General features: G+C 37.3%; 1 protein-coding gene across 1 annotated transcript in view; it reads left to right on the forward strand.

Annotated features, from left to right (window-relative positions):
* Positions 1 to 20,859, forward strand: part of LOC134291020 (uncharacterized) — a 68,613-nt gene extending 47,754 nt beyond the window's left edge. Inside the window, exon 2 of the mRNA XM_062858272.1 lies at positions 19,647 to 20,859. Coding sequence (XP_062714256.1) covers positions 19,783 to 20,859 — 1,077 coding nt within the window. The 5' untranslated portion in view covers positions 19,647 to 19,782. The remainder of the gene's footprint in view (positions 1 to 19,646) is intronic.
* Positions 20,860 to 22,982: the final 2,123 nt, after the last annotated feature.

The following is a 22,982-nucleotide window of genomic DNA, read 5'->3' on the forward strand; positions in this document are numbered from 1 at the left end:
AACAGACGTAACACTGGCGAAATTTTTATCGACCACGCTTTTAACGATCATTTTAAATTTTCATTGTTGTGGCCTTCACATCCAGAGGCGCGCGCATCGTTTTTCTGTGTGTTTGGCGTTTCAGCGCCTTCTGTTGGCGATACTGCACAGTGCAGTGTTTCGTGAAATAGTTCCAGCAGGTGATGGTAGTGTGAACTGGACGATAGATTTTCACGAAAATTGTTTTAGGTGTTACGTCTGTTTGTCTTTAGTTCTGCTGTGAAATTCAGAAAGGTTTGCCAGGTATTTCACGGGAAAAAATCCGTTCCGAAAACATGACGAAAAAGTCATGAAGTCATAAAATATACCACTTTATGATATCATGACTACGAGTCATGATATCATGACGATAATGACGATTATCATTAATATTCCCAAGTAAAATATCTTAAAATGATTTTTGATGTCTTTTAAAGCTTATTTACATATTTTAAAAATCATTCAAAAATGATGTTTTCATAATTTTTCTTTTGTATTGAACTCAGTGGCGTCGCGTAACCTCCCTTTTTACCTGTGCACCGACCCTACAACTTGTAATTGCAACGAATTTACGATCAAATTCGAAATAGAAATGAGTGAAAGCAGCTATTCTCGTCATTTTCTAATTATTACAAGCAAATTTGTTCAAAACATTTAAGAATTTATACTTGGTGCACATGTAAAAAGTGAGGTTACGCGACGCCACTGATTGAACTGCAATAATTAATATATTTAAAAATTTCCCCAATCATTCTATATATTATAGTAGGGTATTGGCTCCCTTATTAAGCATGTGGCTCCCATTTTCATCCTATGAAAAACAAAGGATTGAAGCGCTGCTTGTTTTGTTTATTATTTTTGTATTTTTTGTTGGAAGTGAGCATCCATGTAAACAAAAAGAACGAAATAAATCGGTGCCGTAATGACTTGTATGCGAATAGGATGAATTTAGGAACGTGAGAATACTTATGGGGATCATACCCTAGAAGAGTTAATAATTTTCCGTAAAATTTCACATGAAATATTTTTTTCCATGAAAAAAATTAAAATAACAATATTTCAACAATAACACTAGTTTACAGAAGAAAACGAAAGTCGTGTACTTCTGTCAACGACCAAAATTTCTGAAGCACAATTTATCGCTGATTTCGAAACCGTGCTTCAAAAAATTTTAAGTAGAGCAGTTTATAAGTTTTAGTTCAATATCGAGTTTTACAACTTTTTAAAAAATGGAATTTATTAAAATGAAAATATCTTGTTCAACAAATTTTTAATCTTTTCCCATAAATTAAAAGCTGAATATAATACCATTGGATCAGCTGAAGGCAGGTTTTGCGTCAAGTTGATGAAATTCAAGATATTGGCGAGTTTTAGGGACGATTTCCTTAAATTTTAGCAAAATTTTCAAAAATATATGAAGAAATATATATATATTTTTTTAATAAGAAAAAATCAATTTAATTTTTTTTCTAAACGTTTATTTGACACATCATTACAGTAAAAAAATTCAGCTAGTTACAGTAAAAAAATCAGCGCAATCGGAGCATTAATCACGGAGAATGGGATGTGTGAAGTGAACGACTTTGCTTAAAAATAGAACAAAAATCGATTACAAATCATCAACCTTGTATGGAAAGTCGAAAAAAATTCCGTTCTACTGTATTTTTTTTCCTTCGCATTTTGGAACTCAGGGCATGATTCTCCACCAAAACGATCATTGGCTTACCGAGTTCAAAAATGCTGTAAACTAGTGTAATGATAGAATCTCAAAATGTTTTCGATTAAAAAAAAATCGATATCCCAAATAGGCTCTCAGAAAAATAAAATGAAAAAGCAGTGCAAAAATAAAAATTTGAAAAATCAAAAGCAAAATTTACGTAATTGTCAATAAAAAAAAATCGCCTTCCAAAACATGTTCAAATCGAATTTAGATGACAAAAAATGATATTTAGATCAAAAATTCTTAAAAAAATCATTTTTAAGAATTTTGTATTGAAGGTTTCTTAAATAATTCTTCCATATTCTAGGGAAATTGTTCCGGGAATTTGGCACAAAAAAAATATTTCGAGAAGTGAGGGGGTTAGAGGCAGAGGGGTGTAAGTGACCAAAAATTCAAAATTGAAATAAATAGCGCACGTGATTCTACGAGATCAGCTTTGCTTGTTGCCAAAGACCCATAATTTTTAAAATTGTTTGAGCATATTTAAACATTGATTGAAAATATGACGCTTAACCGTTGAGGAGATTTGTTTGGAGGCAGAGGGGTGTAAGTAATTTATTATATTTACATGAAGTATTGCTCAACATTGTTTCAATCAATTTAAATTCTCAAGTTAATAATGGCAGTGATGGTATTGTACTATTTCGAGTCTTACTGAGAGGGGAAGTTACCTTTCCGTCATTTGCCCTTCTCATTATCCATTTCTCACTCACGCCAGTATTTGCAAAGTCTAGCTTTTGGAATAAGGTAAAACTTTCACTCGACTGGCTTAGCCGCAAACATCGATAGTAAATTATTTGACTGATATTTTTGCTGAACTTTTCACACAAAAAAGTGACAATATCACCTTCCTTTCGTTGCACATCGTGAGTACGAATGACGATAATGTACCAATTAAAATTACAACACTGCATTTTATTCACAATTGTTCATTCCCAAATTTAGGATTTTATGACGATCGTGAAGATCAGAATTAGATTATCAATTTGATTACCAAAATTTTGTTCAGTCTCACGAATTCAAGCGGTGCTTTGCTAACTAGCCGACGTTTCGGCTGTGTTTGGCAGTCTTCTTCTGATGGGTAATAAAATCGAATTACTACTGTATGCTTACGCACCGCACATCTATTAGATTATAGATACCACTACTCACTCCATTGTGTTACCCAACCATGAAATACATCACAGTCAAACGAACAACCGAACCATTCGCATGTGCAAATTTTAGTGCGCGAACATCCGAAATATCTACCGTGTTCTCGATAACCGGTTTCGGTTTCTTACCCATCCCGTGTGCATTTTACGGTCTCCAAAGTGTACCAAAGATTCGGTTCCTCCCCGGTGTGTTGATCCCGATTTGCCCGACAGTTCCCCCGCTGGATTTTTGCCCCTTTGGTCGAAGATAACCTCGGCAGAGAAGCCACCCACAAAGTGACCCCGTTTACGCCCGTTAAACCCGCCCCGTCATCGCCTGTGGCCTAAAGGACTAGTGCCCATCCCGAACCGTCTGAATAGCACCCCGATCGCCCAACATCTTCTATGGAAAATTAGGTCTATTTCTCCTAAAAGAAGGCTGCTAAACACGGATGAAACGAAGGGCAGTTAACAAATTAGAGTAAGGTGGGGCAAAAGTTCGACCTTAGTTGATAATTCAACCTATTTCAAAAAATCGAAGCAGATATAAATAAATAAATACCGTGTGGTGATTCTACCATCCATGAGCTAAAATTTTGCTGAACAAAGTTACGCTAAATGTCTTTTCAATTTTGAGTTACAACACTTTTTGTATGTGTGTGTTTTATTCGAACTCTTGCCCCACCACTGGGGCAAAAGTTCGAATCTAGTGTTTGTGGAATTTCGCTTACCGTAGCACACTATCTTGACACTTTGGTAATAGGAATACCTGAAACCACGTAATATTTGATGTTAGAACTGGAATACACTTTAAAATTCGATTTGGATTTTACCCAAATCAGGGTTAAATTTACTACACCAAAAAATAGTAGTTTTCCGCCAAATTCAGATAAAACAACTTTTTTTCAACTTTAATCGAATTTTCTCACTAATTCCATCACTCTTAGAGATAATATGTACATTTTGCACAATTTTAGGTTTATACCTAAAGTTGCCACATGACTCGAACTTTTGCCCCACAATTCGAACTTTTGCCCCACTATGTGTAAAATACGATTTCCAAATCTTTTTTGCAAAAAGTTATACATGCTAGAGCATCTTCAAAATATACCTAGTTACGCCCCAAAATAAAATATCGAATTCGATTTCATTAAAATTTCATTCCATGCGTTGGAAGGGCCATCGCATGTTACAATTTTTTTTATCAAAAACCAACATTTTGTCATAACTTCTCGAAATATTGATCAATTTTCATAATTTTTGAAGTGAAAGACTCTTTTTCAAAAAAGGTTCGAACAACCTTGACACCCGAAAGAAATAATTTGAATTGACCTCAAAAACTTCAAAAGAAACTCTTGCCCCACTCGAACTTTTGCCCCACTTTACTCTACCGTTTGAAATCGTGAGACGTCTAAACTCCAAATTTCAGTACTCGTTGGAAACCACTGTCAGGGACGAGTTTACATACGCAGTATTACACTAAAAGTGCATCATTACGTCGTGTATGGTGTCGTTGAGGCTCTGTTTTAGAATCCGTATGATAAATCATTAGATTTTAAATCGTATTGTTGGCGATTTCCATAATTTGGAAGGATAAAACATGTATTAGTAGCGCACGCTTATCAATTTATACATTTAACCCTCGAGCAGTCGCGTCTTCGACTACCTGCAGCGAAGTCACGCTCACGTTGTATACCACAAGCGTGTATTTTTCATGGCGTGTGTACTCAGTACACGACACGACCGCTCCCGGGTTAATAATGAGTTTCTGTCTGTCTGTATTATCCTTATAGACTCGGAAATATCTAAAACGATTGGCGTGAACATTTGCATGCCAGTTTTTTTTTCGAGCCGGGGAAGATTCTAAACAACTTGACAAATTAACTGGCAAAAGAGGCCCCAATACACATAACGGGGGACTTCTCTATGGAGCTGTGTATCAAAAAGCCGCACAGCCGGTTTACTATAATTTTTGGCTTTTCAATATATCAGGTATAAATGTATTTTTATTTACATTTAAAAATAAAATAAACTTACATTTTTGAAAATACTATGATGATTAAATTGTAGGTCCTTACTGACGTAACAATGATCCGACAAAATGGTCACTAAGGTTTTATGTTACGCTAGATGCATCACGATAGCGCAGTGTTCGTCCAGAAAGCCTGGGTCATAATCCCAACATCCCACTAGGGTTAAATTTAGGGCTTTTTCTTAATTTCTCAATACTTCATCTGATTTTTGAATTCAGAAAAGTAATAATTCTTCCACATCATCATGGTTGCTTGCATTATTCATTTAAAATGAAATTAGACGCTGTCCATAAACTACGTAGACTTGATTTTGGCAACCTTAGACCCTCCCCCTCCCCCCTCGTAGACTTTTGTTCATACAAAATTTTCGAAATTTGTAAGGACCGTAGACTTCCACCAGACTTCCCCGTCCCCCTCAAAGTCTACGTAGTTTATGAACAGGCCCTTAAACATTTTAGGGACAATTTTATTCATAGTAATACTTGAGTCTACATGTAGAGTATATGACCTATTGAGAACTTGTTTGGTGCCAAAGGGGTGTAAGTCAACAGTTTGGTGGTAAAGGGGTGTAAGTGACACTAACCCAAAAAATCAAATTTTCCTATCTGCAAAAAAAACAGCGTATAATGTCTGTTTCCATCTCAGATGGTGGAGTTACTTGATAGTAGAGTGTTCGGAGCGAATCCAATTTTTTTCGAATATTGTTGATTTTTTTATAAGATATCAAAGTTTTCGTTCAATATCTCAATATCAAGTTTTGGTCACTTACACCCCTCTGCTTCTGACCCCCTCAAGTATCTTTTGGAGTCTTTCCAGGGCTTGTTTCAGATCATCCTCCAGGAATCCCTTTAGTCATCCGAGATTTTATTCAAAAATTCCTCAAGGATGTCCTTTAGAAAATCCTTTAGGATTTTTTTCAGAAACGTTTCCATGATTTTTTCCTAAAATTTCTTCAAAAGTAAAATTCCTTTAGTAATTACTCCAAAACCATCTGAGTTTCTCCAGGTATTCCCCAGGGATTCCTCTAGAAATTGCTTCAAAGAATTTTGTTCAGAAATCTATTTCAGAATACAGTCTAGACTCCTACTACACGGCTTCCGTCTACACGGTAGTCCGTGTTGTGGGAATCACAGAGCTTATGGGATTCCGCCTAATTGGGGGTGTGAGCGAATATCTCAGGCGTATTACAAGATAGCACCATACTTTCATTGGTAAAGTTGTAGTTCTAGAATAGACCTACCACACAATGCCAACTATCATCCAATTAGTTGACAATTTAGCCGATAGAGGCGCTATGTAGAAGTGGTTGCTATGCACACTCGCCAGTAGAAGCACTCATAAGTTATCACATGTGATATCTCAAGATCTACTTTATCTGGAACAATGCTGTCTTTGACAAAGTGGTTCAGTAGGTCAAAAACAATCTGGTGATTCAACAATTAGTTGGTGATTTCGCCACTAGGTGGCGCTAGTCGTCAAGTAAAGTTTCAAACTTCTCTATCTGGAGATCCAGAGCAAATAGAAAAGTGTCGTCTTCGGCAAAGTTCTTCAGGAAGTCAAGAGCTATCTGATGATTCAACAATTAGTTGGTGATTTCGCCGCTAGGTGGCGCTAGTTGTCGAGTAAAGCGTCAAACTCCGCTATCTCGTAATCCAGAGCAGATAGAAAAGTGTCGTCTTCGGCAAAGTTCTTCAGGAAGTCAAGAGCTATCTGGTGATTCAACAATTAGTTTGTGAATTCGCCGCTAGGTGGCGCTAGTCGTCGAGTAAAGTTTCAAACTTCTCTATCTAGAGATCCAGATCAGATAGACATGTACCGTCTTCGGCAAAGTTCTTCAAGGAGTCAAGAGCAATATGGTGATTCAACAATTAGTTGGTGATTTCGCCGCTAGGTGGCGCTAGTCGTCAAGTAAAGTTTCAATCTTCTCTATCTGGAGATCCAGAGCAGATAGAAAAGTGTCGTCTTCGGCAAAATTCTTCAGGAAGTCAAGATAACATCTTGATTTTTTTCAATGTCCTTGGATTCGTGGTTGTGCGGCTAGTGTCACCAAGCATTTAGTCGCATCGTGCTGCGGAGCGCAGGAGGAATTCGAAAAAGAAACCTTCTAAACTTGTCTTCGGTAACCCGTGACGAAATTTTCCAAGGGTTTCCTGCCGGAGCCTTTGGAAGAATTTCCGAAGAAATTGCTTATATTTTTTTGTTGAAAATTCTTAAAATTTTGCAAAAAAAAAATCTAATTAAAAGTTTCTGAGATAACCTTTGCTGGCATTCTGAAGGAAATCGTGAAAAAGTTCAAGATAGAACCCGTGGAGGAATTTCTAAAACAATCCTGGGTAGAATTATTGAGTAAATAATCCATATAAGTCCTATATTATTTCCTGGAGATATTCTTAAAATGATCCCTGGAGGATTATGTAATAGTATTCCAGAGAATTTCTTGAAAGAATTCAAGAAGGAGTTGCCAAATAAATTTCTGGAAACTGTCACTCAGAAACTCTTGATGGAATTCCTATAAGTTTTTATTAATAAATATTGAAAAAAAAAATCATAGAGAAATCCCATATCAAAATTCATAGAGGAAATCTTCCAGGAATTCGTGAACGTATTTTAAAAAGAATCTCCAAAAAAATGTCTGAAAAAAAAAACACTTTAACGTCTGTGAAGATGACTAGAAAAATCTAATGAGGAATTCCCTAAGGAATATCTTTAAAATTTTCAAGGTATTATTTCTGAAGAAATTTCTGAATGTCGCAAAGAATTCGAGCAAACATTCCTAAAGGTAACATCGGAAGAAATCTTGGTAAAATTTCTGGGGAAATACTTGGTGGAATACCCGAAGGAATTCGTGAAGGTATCTTTATATGAATTTCTTTAGATATCTTTGGAAGAATATCTGCTCTGCTGAAATTGATGATCAAAATCATGGAAAATCTCCTGGAAAAATTCGTGGCGACTTTCCATGAAAGAATTTATTGAAGAACTCTGAAAAGATTTTGGATGGAACTGCTAAACTTAAGGTATTTTGAAGAAATCCATGGAGAAATTTCTTAAAGAGTTCTGAACTCTTGATTTTATAAAAATAAAACGCTGTAAGAATGTTAGGAATCAGTAAATGATTTTCTAAAGGAATCATCGGAATAAACATATGAAATAATCCATGGAGAGATTTTTGAAGCATGGAAGGTTTTCTAGAAGAATTCTTCATCAAATTTCTGGAGGTTCCCCTAGACCTAGAGGTATTTCGGTAGAAAATTTTATGGTATATATTCCTCAAAGAATGGCGGTGCACACGTCTACTCCAGACGTTTCTTCAAAAGATATAATTCCAGAAGACATTGTTTCACAAATATGTGAAAATTCTTTCAGAAATGCTTCTCCTCGAACATTTATTATCAAGAGATTATTCTGGAAGTTCCTTCAAGCGTTCCTCGAAAAGTTCCTCCAGGTGTTTCTCTAGGCTTTGTTTTGGATTCATGCAGACAGTCGGGAATTCTCTCAGAAATTTATTTTCCCTAAGTTTATCTCAACAAAGTACATAGGTTTCTCAAGCATGTTCTCCTTAGAATCACTTACAGAGTTCCTCAATAAGTCTTTTATGATTTTTTTTTTCAGATAATAAAGAGGGTATCTCAAGCTGTTTCTTCGGGTATTTTCCTTGGAATTATTCTAGGAATTCCTCCAAACATTTTTCAAGAATGTTTCCTAGGAGTTTCCAAAGGTATCTTCAGAATTTTTTAAGGCATTTTTGAGACAAACCTCCAGATTTTTTTTAGAAATTCCTTCAGGGATTGCTTAAACAATTATTAAGTGATTTCCCAAGTAACAATGATTGCTGAACAGTGAGAGTATTAGCTGAACAATAGCTGGTTAATGGTGTCAATGACTGAACACAATGTCAGCTGAATATTGGTCTGAAGTATGGCTTGTTCAACATCTTATATCAAGTTGAATAGAACATTACTCATCTGGGTAACTAGCTTTAAAACATACACCAACATGCAGAACTAATTATCTGTTGTTCAACCTTTAATCAAATATTTTTTGACAGCTGACCCAAGCATGCTTTTTGTGAAGTCCACATCGCTTCTACAGATTCAATACAGACTTAGTTCAACTTATGTTCTTGACTATTCAGACACAACAAGTAATGCTCTGTCCGTACTGCTTCCCCTATAAAAGGGAAGCCCCAAAATGTATTGATTGTTAGTGTGCTATATCATATCACCACCGTGTGGAGCACTGCCACACGGTGGTGCGAATAAACCGTCGTTTAATTTGAATCTGCGTACTTCTTCCTCGTCGTCTGGAGTCTCGTCGGTTAATAAAAGTACACAGCGTAGGGCCGTAAAGACATCCTGGCCGAAACATTGGTGCCTCTCTGTGGTGCGCCAATAAATCGTAGTCAAAGTAGTTCGTTGTTACCTTTTCCTCCGGGGGAATAAAACACAACGTGGGGCCTGATCAACCGCTGGACGAAACATTGGTTTCGGCCAGGATGTCTTGCCCCACGTTGTGATTGATTTAAATTGCCCCGGGCGGCGGAGAAGAAGTACTACTCGACTACGTTTGACTATTTATTCCCACCACTGAGAGGCAGTGCTCCTACTCAGTGGTGATATGACGATACACACGGCCCATATAGCCGAGGCGGTAAACGCACGGGTATTCAGCATGACCATGCTGAGGGTGACGGGTTCGATTCCCGCTCGGTCCAGGATCTTTTCGTAAAGGAAATTTCCTTGACTTCCTTGGGCATAGAGTATCTTCGTGCCTGCCACACGATATACACATGCAAAATGGTCATTGGCAGAGGAAGCTCTCAGTTAATAACTGTGGAAGTGCTCATAGAACACTAAACTGAGAAGCAGGCTTTGTCCCAGGAGGACGTTACGCCAAGAAGAAGAAGAAGTAATGCTCTTGTTTTCGAGGATATGTAGGGTGGGGCGGGGCAAGATGGGTCACCTAAGGATGAATCACCATAACTTTGTAAATACAAATCGTATTGGTTTGTATTCGTCCGCTACTCTTTAATACACTAGTTAGCTATGCTAAAAGTTCATTAAATACAAAATCTGATGTTAAACAAGCAGTTTTAAAAAGTGATCGATTTTGCGCCGTGAAAAAAATGCGGGGCAAGATGGGTCACCTTTTAAGTAATTCACATTTTTTCAACGAAAAACGTTAAAATATAAGATTTGTTCCACATTCTTATATGCTCCATATCCATACTGAGTAAACAAGAGCTACTAGAAAACATTTTACAAATTTATTTGGAATATAAAAAACTTTATGATTTGAGTGGTCCTAAGGCGACTTGAAAATCGATGTTTTCACTAAAAAAATATCATAATTTTATGTTATAATTTTGAGCGTTCATTCTGCTTGATTGAAGTCATTTATGAGATAGTCTTGTAATAAAAAAAACTTTTGAATGCTCCAAAAATTCGTTCAAAATTGAAGGTGACCCATCTTGCCCCGCGGCCGTTAATATGGAGATTATATGGAATGTATCGCATAAGAAAAATGGCTTGAAACCATTTTATTTTTTATTTTCAATGAGAGCGAATAATTTTTCAATCAATGCCCCAAACTTTTGTGTATTCATGCTGGTCATCTAACAAAATTATTAACATAATCAAAACATGAGTAATGCGCCCGAAAATGGCACTGACCCATCTTGCCCCGCCCCACCCTATACAAATGTGGGTGGTGTAGGTGCTACGGTGAGTGACTATAAATCAGGAGGTTCTAGTTTAATTCCCAGTTTTCCCACAGATCAATTCATACATTCCTAAACATCTCTTCTGGAAATAGACGCAGCTAATGGTAAAAATAGGCGCACAAAAGCGTTTTTATTTTATTTTTACACAATTTGTAAATTTTATTGATTACTGATTAAGCGCATATTAAGCCTTAAATCAGCCTTCCAATGAACCTCAAATCAGCTGAAGATTGTATAAAGTCACCAAAATTTGATGTTTAGGAGCTGATAAATGCTCAGCTTTTTCGAATGAGTGTAATCAGTTTCGTATCTTTTAATTCCGCCCTAATTGCTTATCTTTTGACAGATACGCGTATTTCGACTACCACTTGTAACCTTCCTCAGTGTCAGTTATCCACAAGTGAATCCACATCCACATTCCAATATTTGAAACTGCTTTTAAATGTATCTTTGGAGGAATATCCCCGGGAAATGCTTGAAGGAAGAATTCCAGCAGGAATTGATTAAGAACTTCTAGAAAAGTCCTCATTACCTGAAGAACGCGTCTGCAAAAAACTCGAGCTATTTCTTAAGAAATTTTCGCAGCAGCTCATAGAAAATACATTGAATACATTTCTTAAATTTCTCCATGGAGAAATTATTGGAAAATCTCTGGAGGAATTTCTGTGGGATTTTCAGACAGAAATTTCTGGACACATTCATGTGAGAATTCTCAATGTAATCTCCAGAATAAATGCTGAACACATCTCTGTTGCCATCCCAGAAAAAAAATATATGAAAAAAATTCTCAAGGAGCCTATCTCTAAAATTTTCTGAAAAACCAATCAATGAACCAATCAATCAATAAAGACCTTATTGTAGAATCTTTGGAAGAATTTAAAAAAAATCCCTGTAAAAATTCTGAATCCCTGGAGAAATTGCCGAAGATCCCCAGAATAGTTTTCTTGAGTGATTCCTGGTGGAGTTTCTAATGGATCCCATCTACCTAAAAGATCTCTTAAAGAATTTCTTAACAAAATAGACAGAAGAGTTTCTGGAAGAAACATTGGTAGAAGAAATGCGTCGTGGAGTAATTTCTGAAGGAATTTATGGATTAATTTTGGAAGAAATCCATAGAAGTTTTCCTTGGAATTCTTGGAAATATGTATGGAGGACTCTCATAAGGTATTATTGAAGGAATCTCCAGGGAAATTTGTAATGAAGTAATCTTTGTGGAGAAATTTCGTGAGGGACCGTTGATTTTGTTAACCCTCCTTTGGCATTAGGATCGTTTTTGACCCAAACCGTACACCACGTCAGCGAGCTGCTGCCAACGTGATGCAAAAGGAAGGTTAAAGAAATGCATTTATTCTGAAAAAATCCGTGAATGATTTCTTGAAAAAATCTGTGGAGGATTTTTTAAGGAAACCCGTGGAAGGCTTCTAGCGGATTTTATGGAGAGATTTCTGGAGGATCCTCTAACAAAAAATCCGATGAAAGTCATAGCGGGAATGCTGAAGCGAATTTAGAACATGGAAAATGTTTTGAAGAGCATTCATAAGAAATTCGTGGAAGACTTTCGAAAGGAATTCCTGGATGATTTTGTAAATAAAGCAATAGAGCAATATCTAAAGGAATCCAGGAAAGGTTTTATGAAGGAATTCCGAACTAATTTCAAGGGTTATCTCTAGAAAACGTTGGACAAAGTTCTGAAGCAAACTAAATTTCATGGCAGAATTTCTTAGAAACTAAACTAAAAAAATTCCTGACGAAAATCTCCAAATGAAAGTTTTGACAATTTTTTAACCTTTTGTGGAGCGGACCTGGTGTGATGGTTAGAACACTTGACTATCACGCCGAGGACCTGGGATCGAGTCCCACTCCCAACAAACTCACAAAATGTGAGTTCTTTCTTCGGAAGGGAAGTAAAGCGTGAGTCCCGAGATGCACTAGCCTAAAGCTAAAAATCTCGTTAATACAGATAAAAAAAAATAACCTTTCACAGGCAACCTTAAATGATGATTCATTTCGGATACCTGGGATCCATATGGATCTCAAATTTGATCTTTTGTATCTCATGATCCTAACTTGTTAGACGATGGACCGTTTAATTCAAAACTTCACACATAGATGGTGCTAATGAGCATGTTAGTATCAAGTATTTGATCACATATGTAGAAATATAGTGTATTCGGCGAAGTTATTTATTGGGTTAAGTGTTCACTAATGATGGACCGTATAATTGCAAATTTCAAACATAGATGGCGCTACTAAGCGAGCAAATTTTATATTTCATATATCTCAGGATGCTGATCACCTAGAAAGATGTTATCTTCGGCAAAGTTGTTGGGACTTATAGATGATAAACCGTTTGATTCGGAACTCCATATACTATATAGGTGGCGTTACTGAGCATCTTATTTTATATCTCATGCATCTCAGGAATCTGATCGCTTTGACAAATGGGGTCTTGGCATTGGCGTAGCAAGGGGGGGTTCCAGGGGTGCCTGGCACCCCCTAGAACAAATTTGGCACCCCCTAGAATTTTTTCTTGACAGTCACTCAAAATTTAAAACTCATCACAATAATTCTAATATTTTTTTAATGGTACATTTGAACAAAACTTAATCACACCCGGAATTACTTATATACCTGAACAATCTCCATGGATTCCTCCAGTAATACCTCTATCTATTCATACAGTTATTTCTCTAGGCTTCCTTTAAGGATTCCTCCCGATATTTCTTCAATAAACTTCCCTTAGAATTCTCCAGGCAGTCCAGATGGGGTTGTACATACTAGAAATTTCTGCAAAGATTGGTCCAGCAATTTCTCCTACGATTTCTTTGGAAATTCTTTGATACTTTTCGGAATTCTTCTAAGGATTCCTCTAAAAATGTCTATTGAGACAATCTTCCTGGGATTCTTTCATAAGTTCCTCCGGTGATTCTTCCAGGAATTTCTTCAGAGATTTTATTCAGAGGTTCTTCCTGAGATTTCTGGAAATTGTGGCTAGGATTCCTCAAGCAACTTCTGCTGTGATTCTTCCAGCAATTTCTCTTAGAACTCCTCCAGCTTAGAACTCACTGTGGTACCTTCAGGTATTCTACTAGGGAAGTTGTTCCGGAAATTCTTCCGGAAAATCTCCCTGGGATTTTTCTAAAACTTCCTTCCGATGATTCTTTCAGAGATTTCTTGAATGATTAATCCAGGACTTCTTCCAGAGGTTCTTCCAGAAATTCCACAGGAGATTTCTCCAAAAACTTCTATTGACCTTCCTGCATGAATTCCAGCTGGGATTCTTCAAGCAATTCTCATTGGGACTCCTTCAGAAATACTTCTAGGGATTTCTCCTGACATACAGTACGGACTCGATTTTGTCAGCCCCATTTTGCGACGAACTTTTTGCTCTTATTATCTAACGGTCAAATATTGGCCAATTCATTTAAGATCATCATCAAACTACTGCTGAAAGGCGAGAGGGATAAAAAGTATGAATATCTGTTTAAATTTTTGAGGGGAGCAAAAAATGTGTTCCGAAAAGGGGCTGACAAAATCGGGTCACTTATGTACTTACTTGCTGCAATACTTTCGGGAAATCTTTCTGAGATTTCCATAGATTCCAGAAATCCTTCCTGCAATTCCATCAGGGATTCTACCAATTCTTTCCAGGAGAACTGTAGGTATTCCTCCAGAAATTTGTTAGAGGAACTTCTCTTAGGATACCCGGGCAATCCTGATTCTAGGATATCTGTTGAAATTACTTCTATGATACCTCCTGGAGTTCTAGGAATCCCTGCAGATATTCCAGCTAGGATTACTCAGCAGTTCCTGCAGTTATTCCAGTTATTCTTTCACCTCCTTTGATTGTTCTACCACGGATTTCTCCAAGGACTCATCCAGGAATTCCTTCAGAGGTTTCTTCCAAAGATTCCTCCAGAAATTCCTCATGGAATTCCTGCATAAACTCCTTTTGGCCTTTCTCCAAGAATACCTCTCCTTCCCACCTTCTCCTGCGGTTCTTCCAGCAATTTCTCCAGAAATTCTTACTGTGATATGCCCAGAAATTCTTCTAGTGATTTCTATACAAATTGATCCTAGCATTGTGGCTGGAAGTCTTCCGGGAAATCTTCCTGAGATTCCTTCAGAAATTCCCCCTGCGATTCCTTCAGGGCCTTCGCAATAGATTGTTCCAGAATAACTGTACCGGTTCTTGCAGGAACTTCTCTAGGTATTCCGAAGATTTTATCTTTGGATTCCCCCCTGCATTCCTGATGGGGATTCTCTAGAAATTCCTGTATAGTGTCCGCCAGCAATTCCTCCTAGGATTTCTGCTGAGATTTCTACAATGATACATCCCAGAATCCTTCTAATAATACCTCCAGATATTTTTTCTGTGGAATTTCCAGGAATTTTTATCCAAGACATTTTATCCAAAGGTTATTTCATTAATTTCTCATGGGATTCCTCCAGGAACTCCTCTTGGTCTTCCTTCAAGAATTTCAGCTGGATTTGTCAAGCTATACCTGCTGTAGCTCTTCCAGCAATTCCTCCTAGGACTTCTCCAGAAATTCTTACTGTAATACCTCCCGGAATTCTTCAAGAGATTCTTCTAAGAGTTGCTGCGATTATTCAAGGCTATCTTCCTATGAGCTTTGCCTTCGGTGTATCCTCCTGCAAATCCTAAAGATTTCATTCCTGGGATATCTCCAAATATTTATCTTTGTTTCAGCAATGCCTCCTATGTCTCCTCCTGAAATTTTTACTACGATACCTGCAGGATTTTTTCTAGGGATTTCTCCTGCCATTATTGCTGGAATTTTTCTAGGCAGTTTTCCTAGGATACTTCCAAAAATGTCGTTGATTCTTTCAGAGATTTTTCTAAAGACTCATCCAGGAATTCCTCTAGAGTTTTTATTCATGAATTACTATAGAAATATATCATGGTACTAGCTGTCCCGGCAAACTTTGTATTGCCATTTGTGGTTGTGGTGGTTTGACAACTGTTGAGCTCATAACATCACCGCACTCTAGATTGGTATTATTTCGATCATGTTGATTTTCTTCCCAGGTCCTGAAAAATCAGTACTTTTTCAATTTTCTTACTTTTTTAGTAAATTTTCGTAACTTTTTATGTATATAAACACAGCCACAATGAATACGAATCAAACCATGCAAGAGTCATCGTGATCGGTTCAGCCGTTCATGAGTTTTGTTGCCTCAAAGGGACTTTAAACTCATTTTTGTATATAAAGATTACTCACGGAACTTCTCTTGGCCTTCTTCAAGGAATTCCAGCTGAAGGAATCCCAATATAAATCTCTAGAGGAATCTCTAAACGAGTGTCGGGAATAGTAGGAATTTCGTGAGAAATGCTAGGTGGTATTACTAGAGACATCCCTAGACATTCCTATAGGAATGTACGAGAAATACTTGTAATTAATTAGAAAGCACAGAATGTTGCTAATTGACAAATTGTGGGACAAATAAAAAAAAAATGCGTTCTGGTGGGATTTGAACTCTCGACTCCGTATTCGCTAGACCGCAGTATGGCCATTTCTTTGAGGGCATGATTGTTTTTTTATTTTTTATTTCTGCGGTCGTTTTATTTGAATCTAGTCAGAAATTTCTTTGATTTTTTTTTCTAGAATTTCAATGGCTATTCCTCTGAAATTATTTCAGCAATTTCTTTTTCTGTTATTTTGCAAATTTCTCAGGCATTTTTTTTTCTACAATTTCAATGGCTTTCCCTCTGAAGTTATTTCAGCAATTTTTTTTCAATTATTTTGCAATTTTCTCAGGCAATTTTATCGTGATTATTATTTTTATTTTTATGATTAAATTGTAGTTATATTTATTGCTTCCGAAAATGGCTGAATTGGAAATTCAGAAATTCTAAACTGGGCTTGCTTAAAGAAAATCCTATGAAATTCACGAAAAACTTACTGAGAAATTCCCAAAGAAATTGCCGGATAATTTTCCATTACATTTGCCCTAGAACTTTCAAAGTAGTTGCTAAAATAATTCATATAAGAATAACTAATAAAATATGTAATAAATAATGAATAAAGTTTTAAGGCTTTTTAAAGAATTTGGTCAAATCCAATCTCAGAATAAATTGCTGAAATATATTCTATAAAAATTTCCACAAACATTCACAAAACTGTTTTCAAAGAAATTCTTAAGGAATTTCCCGAAATCATAAAAGGATTTTCTGAATAAAATTTAGAAGCAATTCCAAAAGTAATTGCCGTAGTATCACCATGACAATTTTTTAAAAAAATCGTCAAAATTTTTTTTTTCAAATAAATTCTCGAAGGGAATCTTTGGGATATTTGCCGAATCAATTTCCAAAGGAATTACCGAAGAAGTTCCTAAATTAATAAACGAAGTTTTTAAAATTTCCAAAGGTATTGCTGATGAAATTCCCAAATAAATTTTCAACGCAAATAACATCGAAACTGCCAAAGGGTGTTCCAATCGGAATTACTGCAGGAATTCCTTGCATAATTACTGAAGAAACCTAGAAGAAATTGTCTAAAGAATTTTCATTAAAATTATAGAAGCGTTTTGTAAACGAATTTCCGAAGGAGTTTTCGAAGGAATTGGCGAAGGAATACCAAATAGTATAGATAATGAAAGTCCAAAAAATCGACGAAAATCCCAAAAAAGTAGAATAACTTGCCGAGGACATTTCCAAAAAATTGTGAGGAAGTTTCCAGAGTCATTGTTCAATGAATTACAAAATAAAAGAATTCACAAAAGAATTTCCTGAAGAGTAATTGGAGAATTTTAAAAAGCAAATATCAATAGAATTGTTGAAATTAACAAAACAATGCTTGAAAGACTACTAAAAAATCGGCGAAGCAACTCTCGAGAAAACATTTCAAAGGATTTGCCAATGAAGTAAAAAAGCCAAATAAACTCCTAATGGAATTGCCGAAGAAATTTCTAAAGTAATTTTCGATTAAAGTTTTCAAAGTATGCGTGAAAGGTGTTCAGTATCAAATTCCAAACGTTTTACCAAAAAAAAAAAATGTTAAAGAAATTGCCGAAGGAGAATCAAAGATATTTGTCAAATCCAAAGCAATTGCTGGAATATTTGGAAAAGAAGACTTAATTGATATAAATTGCAAAACAATTTCCAAATAACCAGGAATATTCCCTGAGGTAATACCGAAAGAATGTTTTGCCGAAAACACATATGTCTTGTATTATACGTACAAACCAGACACGATTATTCGAAATGTACGAAGCTGAAATTTTGACTGATTACTACAATGTTGGTTTTACGTAAGTTTACGTGGAAGTCAAATTTAGAGCTTTATACACAATTCGTTTCAACAGATATATCATCAATTCATTCGAAATCATAATTTGGTGTGAGCACCAGAATCCCGAAGAGAAAAATCGAAGTTCGCTCGCACCAAATTCCGGGTTTCAGTCCTGAATATGCCATTTTAAGTATTAATAACGCTTTCAATTGTTCTTGAAAACTATTTTAACAAAGAGGATGTCATGATGTATACAAGTTACACGCAAATTTGTGAATATTGTATGGTTTCAGAGATTTACACTTGCTCTGAAAATGTATTCTTACGGACCTGATTATTTTCAATCCACTAAACAAAGGGGTTGTCTCGATGATTGTTAAGCTCAAACTGAAAATACAAATGCCATGTATTATACGCAATCAAGTTATCAAGTTTTAGTTTTCAAACCCCTCACATGACGGGAAAAGTGTTAAATTTGTACATTGGTTCGGATTAAAAAAAAAGTTCTTTAAAATATAGCGCGTTCAAATTTGCGTGCTAGCTTTTTCCGCTACGCAGTATATCATTATTTCATGAAAAGAATTGAGGATGGTTCGGCATTTCCTTTTACGAAAAAGAAGCAAAACAACCTGGAAGCCACTGAAACTGGCACCCCTAAGGCACCCCCTAGGAAAAAAAACCTAGATACGCCAATGGGTCTTGGGAAAAGTTGTTGTGTAGCCCGAGTTCTTCCCGATGATGGGCCTTTTAATTCGGAACTCCACACATAGTGAGCATGCAAATTTCGTATGTCATGTATCTCATGATTCCGCTCACTAAGATATATGGAATCCTGGGCAAAGTTATTGGTGGGTAGGCCAAAGAATTACAGATAATACCGTACCGATCAGGCTAAGACTTACAGATGATGGGCTGTTCAATTTGGAACTCCATACATAGGTGGCGCTAATGAGCATGAGCATTTATAGTTGTGGATATATGAATCATGCACATGTGGTCCCTTATTTGAATGCCCTCGACCTACCAAACAACTTTGCGAAAAAAGTTGCCTCTGTACGTAATCAAGATTCATGGATGTATGAAATATAAAATTCGAATAATTAGTAACGCCATCGTTGCGTGGAGTTCCGAATTCAATGGCATATCATGCGTAAATTCTTGGTGTACCAAACAGCTTTGACAAAAATGCCATATTTATAAATGATCAGAATAATGGGATAAATAAGATATACAATTTGTATGCTCACAGACGTCCCCTATGAGCAAAATTCAGAATTAAAAGGCCCATCAGTTATTAGTTCTTCACCTACAGAACAACTTTACAGAATCTTATTTTTTTTTTTGATAAATAATCAGAATCTCAAAGTAAAACACATTTAAGATTTGTATGCTCACTAGCGCCATCATCTGTAAGTTCTTGACCTACCAAAAACAACTTTACTGAATACACAGTTTCGAAGTAACCAGTATTCTGAGATATATGAAACATAAAATATGCATACTCAATAGCGCCATCTATGTTTGGAGTTCTGAATCAAACTTTATATCAACTCGCCGAACACACAATCTTTCTATGTGATCAGGATCTTGCGATAAATGAGATATAAAATGTGCATTCCCACTAGCGCCACCTATGTGTGAAGTTTCAAATAGTCCATCATTTGTATGTATTTATCTATAATAATTTATTTGGTTTCTTTAAGCATAACCAGATATTCCTCACATTAACACCTTATTTCATTCCATATCTTTCAACCTCATTTCCAGAACACGGCTGCCGATGAGTGCAAAGATGCGACCTGCCACAATAACAGAGCTGTTATTCTCCGCCAGGTGTCAAAAGTTGCACTTCCGCCGCTAAAACCTTCGCGCCCATCAACGACGACGACGACGACGACCACAGATGACTACCGCTAAGGGGATGGCATCTAGCTGCGAAAACATGACTTCAATCGACGGCGATGGTGGCGGCGGCCCCAATGACCTGCGTCACTATTGCACCCTTCGCAACAATAGGGCCAATTCGAACGGGGTCGCTAATGGCCGCCAAACCGAGGACGACCGCAGGGCTGCCAGTCGAGAATCGGACGCCGCCAGGGTTGGTCAGTTCTGTACGATTCGGGGTTCCAAGGGAACGACGGCTATGGGCAATACAGCGGGGGTAGGAGCCGATCCAGGTGGGGCGATCTATTTCGGAGAGGGTGGTGAGGCTAGCCGGAGTGAGCAGAACCGGAATCTGCTGTACGAAGAAAATATGTGCACGTTCGAGAATTTCTGTGAAAAGAGCCTGGAGGATCGTGGAGGAGAAGAAGGGGAGGGTGGTGGTGAAGGGATTGGGAACTTCTGCACGCTTCGAAAGAAGCGATCCGTTTCGCAGAAGGCGGTGGATCAAGTGAACGGTGGTGCCGGTTATGGGCCCAGCTGTAACGGGAGGTCCAGTGATGTGCGTGAAACGTCCCTGGTGGAAGGGGAAGTGGCGAGCTATTGTACCCTGAAGAAGAAAAAGTTAAAGTTGAATCAGAAGTTTGTGGAAAATTTCCTCGAAGATCCAAATGCCAAGCTGCACGACTATCTGTCCGAGTTGGATGCCTACTTGGACGAGATTGATGGGTTGGATTCCGAGGGTCAGTTCTCCAGTGATGACGAAGAAGAAGTGCCCCGTGAAAAGGTGAAAGAAGAAATCGTGCCGGAAAATGATCACGCAGAAGCAGTGCCGCCACCCGCGATCAGTTACATCGACGTCAAAAATTTCTGCACCCTTCCCAAGAGGAAGCGGGTGCAGTTTCTGAATGCATTCCAAAGGGCGGGCCCTCTGAGGAGGACCTTTGCCGCCCCCGGTCCGAGCAGTCGCCGCAGTAGCAACAAAGAAAACAGCGGCAATTTGGACCCCATTCGGGGAGAAGTGATCGCCGAGGCGGATGAATCATCACCGGCGGGGACGGCCGATCGTGACTCAGTAGGCGCTGCAAAAGGTATTTAATTGATATTTCTCAATTGGGCTTGTCGTAACCCCGTGCGGTGGTCGTATAACCTTTAGACGCGCGCGGGCTACTGTATGGTGGTAGCTGATGACGCTATTGGTTTCGAATCGATAGAAGTAGGCGCGTTAGGGCATGTTTACTTTCACTAGTTGGGAGAGAATCGGCGCTTTGCTTTGTTGCACTAATGTTGATTGAATTGATGGTTTACGATCATGCTGCCTTTTCTGCCTTGTCTTTGTCTCTCTTTTGAACTACTGATTACATCTTATTCATCTTAGCGTAGCGTCTCATCTAGGACAATGACTGTTTTTCAGGTTAGTGCTCAGTGATCACTAACATTGTTGTTGACTGAAAGTTTCTTCTCGAAAGCAAAATCAAACAAAATTGAGTTCCATTTCCATTCAATTCTGAAATGTTATTGACCAACTCTTGAATAATTGTGTAATTGATCTTTTAATTTTAAAAAAATATCTTTTTTTTTCAGTGTATGACTCAGTTTTGAATGTTTTTAAATTTTTTATTAGAAAACTTGACTAATTTGGTGCAATAAGTTTAACTCATTCAATGTTCAGTCCTGGTATGATGGTTTATGCAAATGTCTTTCCTACCGCGGACCTGGAATGGAATCTCAATCCCGACAAACTCACAAAAAAATGTGGGAATTTTGGAAATTTCTCCTGGAGTTTTAATAGAAAATTCTTCAGGTTTACCTTCAGAAGTTCGGAGAAACTGCTGAAGGTAAATCTGTAGGATTTTTCGTAAAACCTGCGGGAGAAATCTCCGAAGAAACTCCTTGAGGAATTTCTAAATGAACTCCTGCAGGCACTCCTGACGGTTTCCTATAGGTTGCGGAGTTTCAGTTCCCTCAAGTTTTTTCGCAGAATTTTCTTGGAATTTCGCCTGAAATTATTTCGAAAATTTTTCGAATAAGTAACTCGGATATTTCTCCAGGAGTTTGTTAGGAGACTACTCCAGCAGATTTTAATGGGATTGCATTTGCCTTCTCATAGGAATTCCTTCTAGTTTTTTTCAGAAATTTCTTCTGGATTCCTTCAAGAAATTCTTCAAAATTCAAAATTCTTCGAGGAAGTTCCGAATCATCTGCTGAGATTTCCGAAGAAACTTCTGAAGGAATAACGAACTTTCGTTGGAACTGCCGGATCAATTTCTGGAGAGTTTTCTTAAATTGTTCCTCAAGTAAATCTTCGGGAAATTTCCGAAGAATCTTTTGTGTGATTTTCCGATGGAACTCCGTGGCGTATTCCTTGATATGCTCTCAAAAAAGTTCTCGTTGTGTTGCATTCCTAAAGGAACTCCGATGGAATTCATTGGATGTATTCTCAAAGGACCTGCTGGGGAAATTCCCCAGAAAACAAAACTAAGGATGATAAGTACTCGAAGAAAATCTGGAGGAACTCTCGCTGAAGCACTTCCAGAAACACCTGAGGTATCTTCTGAAACAGTCGTTGTAAGGTTTATGAAGGTGCTTCTAAAGAATTGTCTGATTGAGAGAAATTTTTTAAGAAATTTTCAAATGAGCTCTTAGAGGAATTTCCAAAGAAGCACCTGTAGAAACTCCCAATAAACTACCGAAGGATTTTCCGGAGCAACTTTTGTGGAAGCTGCTGAAGGTCTCTTGGAGAATTATCAAAAAAACTTCTAGAAAAATTGTCGTGGTGGCGAATTTCTTGTGTGATCTCCGATGGATTTCCAGGGGAAATCTTTTATTAAATTCCTTGAGGAATTTCAAAAAAAAAAAATTCTAGGGAAATTCGCGAAAATCCAACAGAAATTCATGGAACTATCCCAAAACAAAATGTTGAAGGAATGTTTAAATTAAATCATGTAGGAAACCCCAAAGAAATTCCTGGAGGAATTTTTGAATTAACTTTTTAAAAGAAACAGTACTTGTTTTAAGCTCAAATTGTACTAAAACGGTCTACTTATGATTGCCTACATGAAACAAATAAATATGTTCTCTTAGTCACTTATGGAAGATTTTCCAGAAAACCTCATTAAAAAGAATGGGGCACGTTCGGTGTAGTACTAGATTTGTAGTAATGAGCTAAATTTTAGTATGGTGAGAAGGTCAATTCTCCGTTCCTGCAATGAAATGGTGCAA

This window comes from Aedes albopictus, chromosome 3 (assembly GCF_035046485.1).
Source record: "Aedes albopictus strain Foshan chromosome 3, AalbF5, whole genome shotgun sequence".
Classification (NCBI taxonomy): domain Eukaryota; kingdom Metazoa; phylum Arthropoda; class Insecta; order Diptera; family Culicidae; genus Aedes; species Aedes albopictus.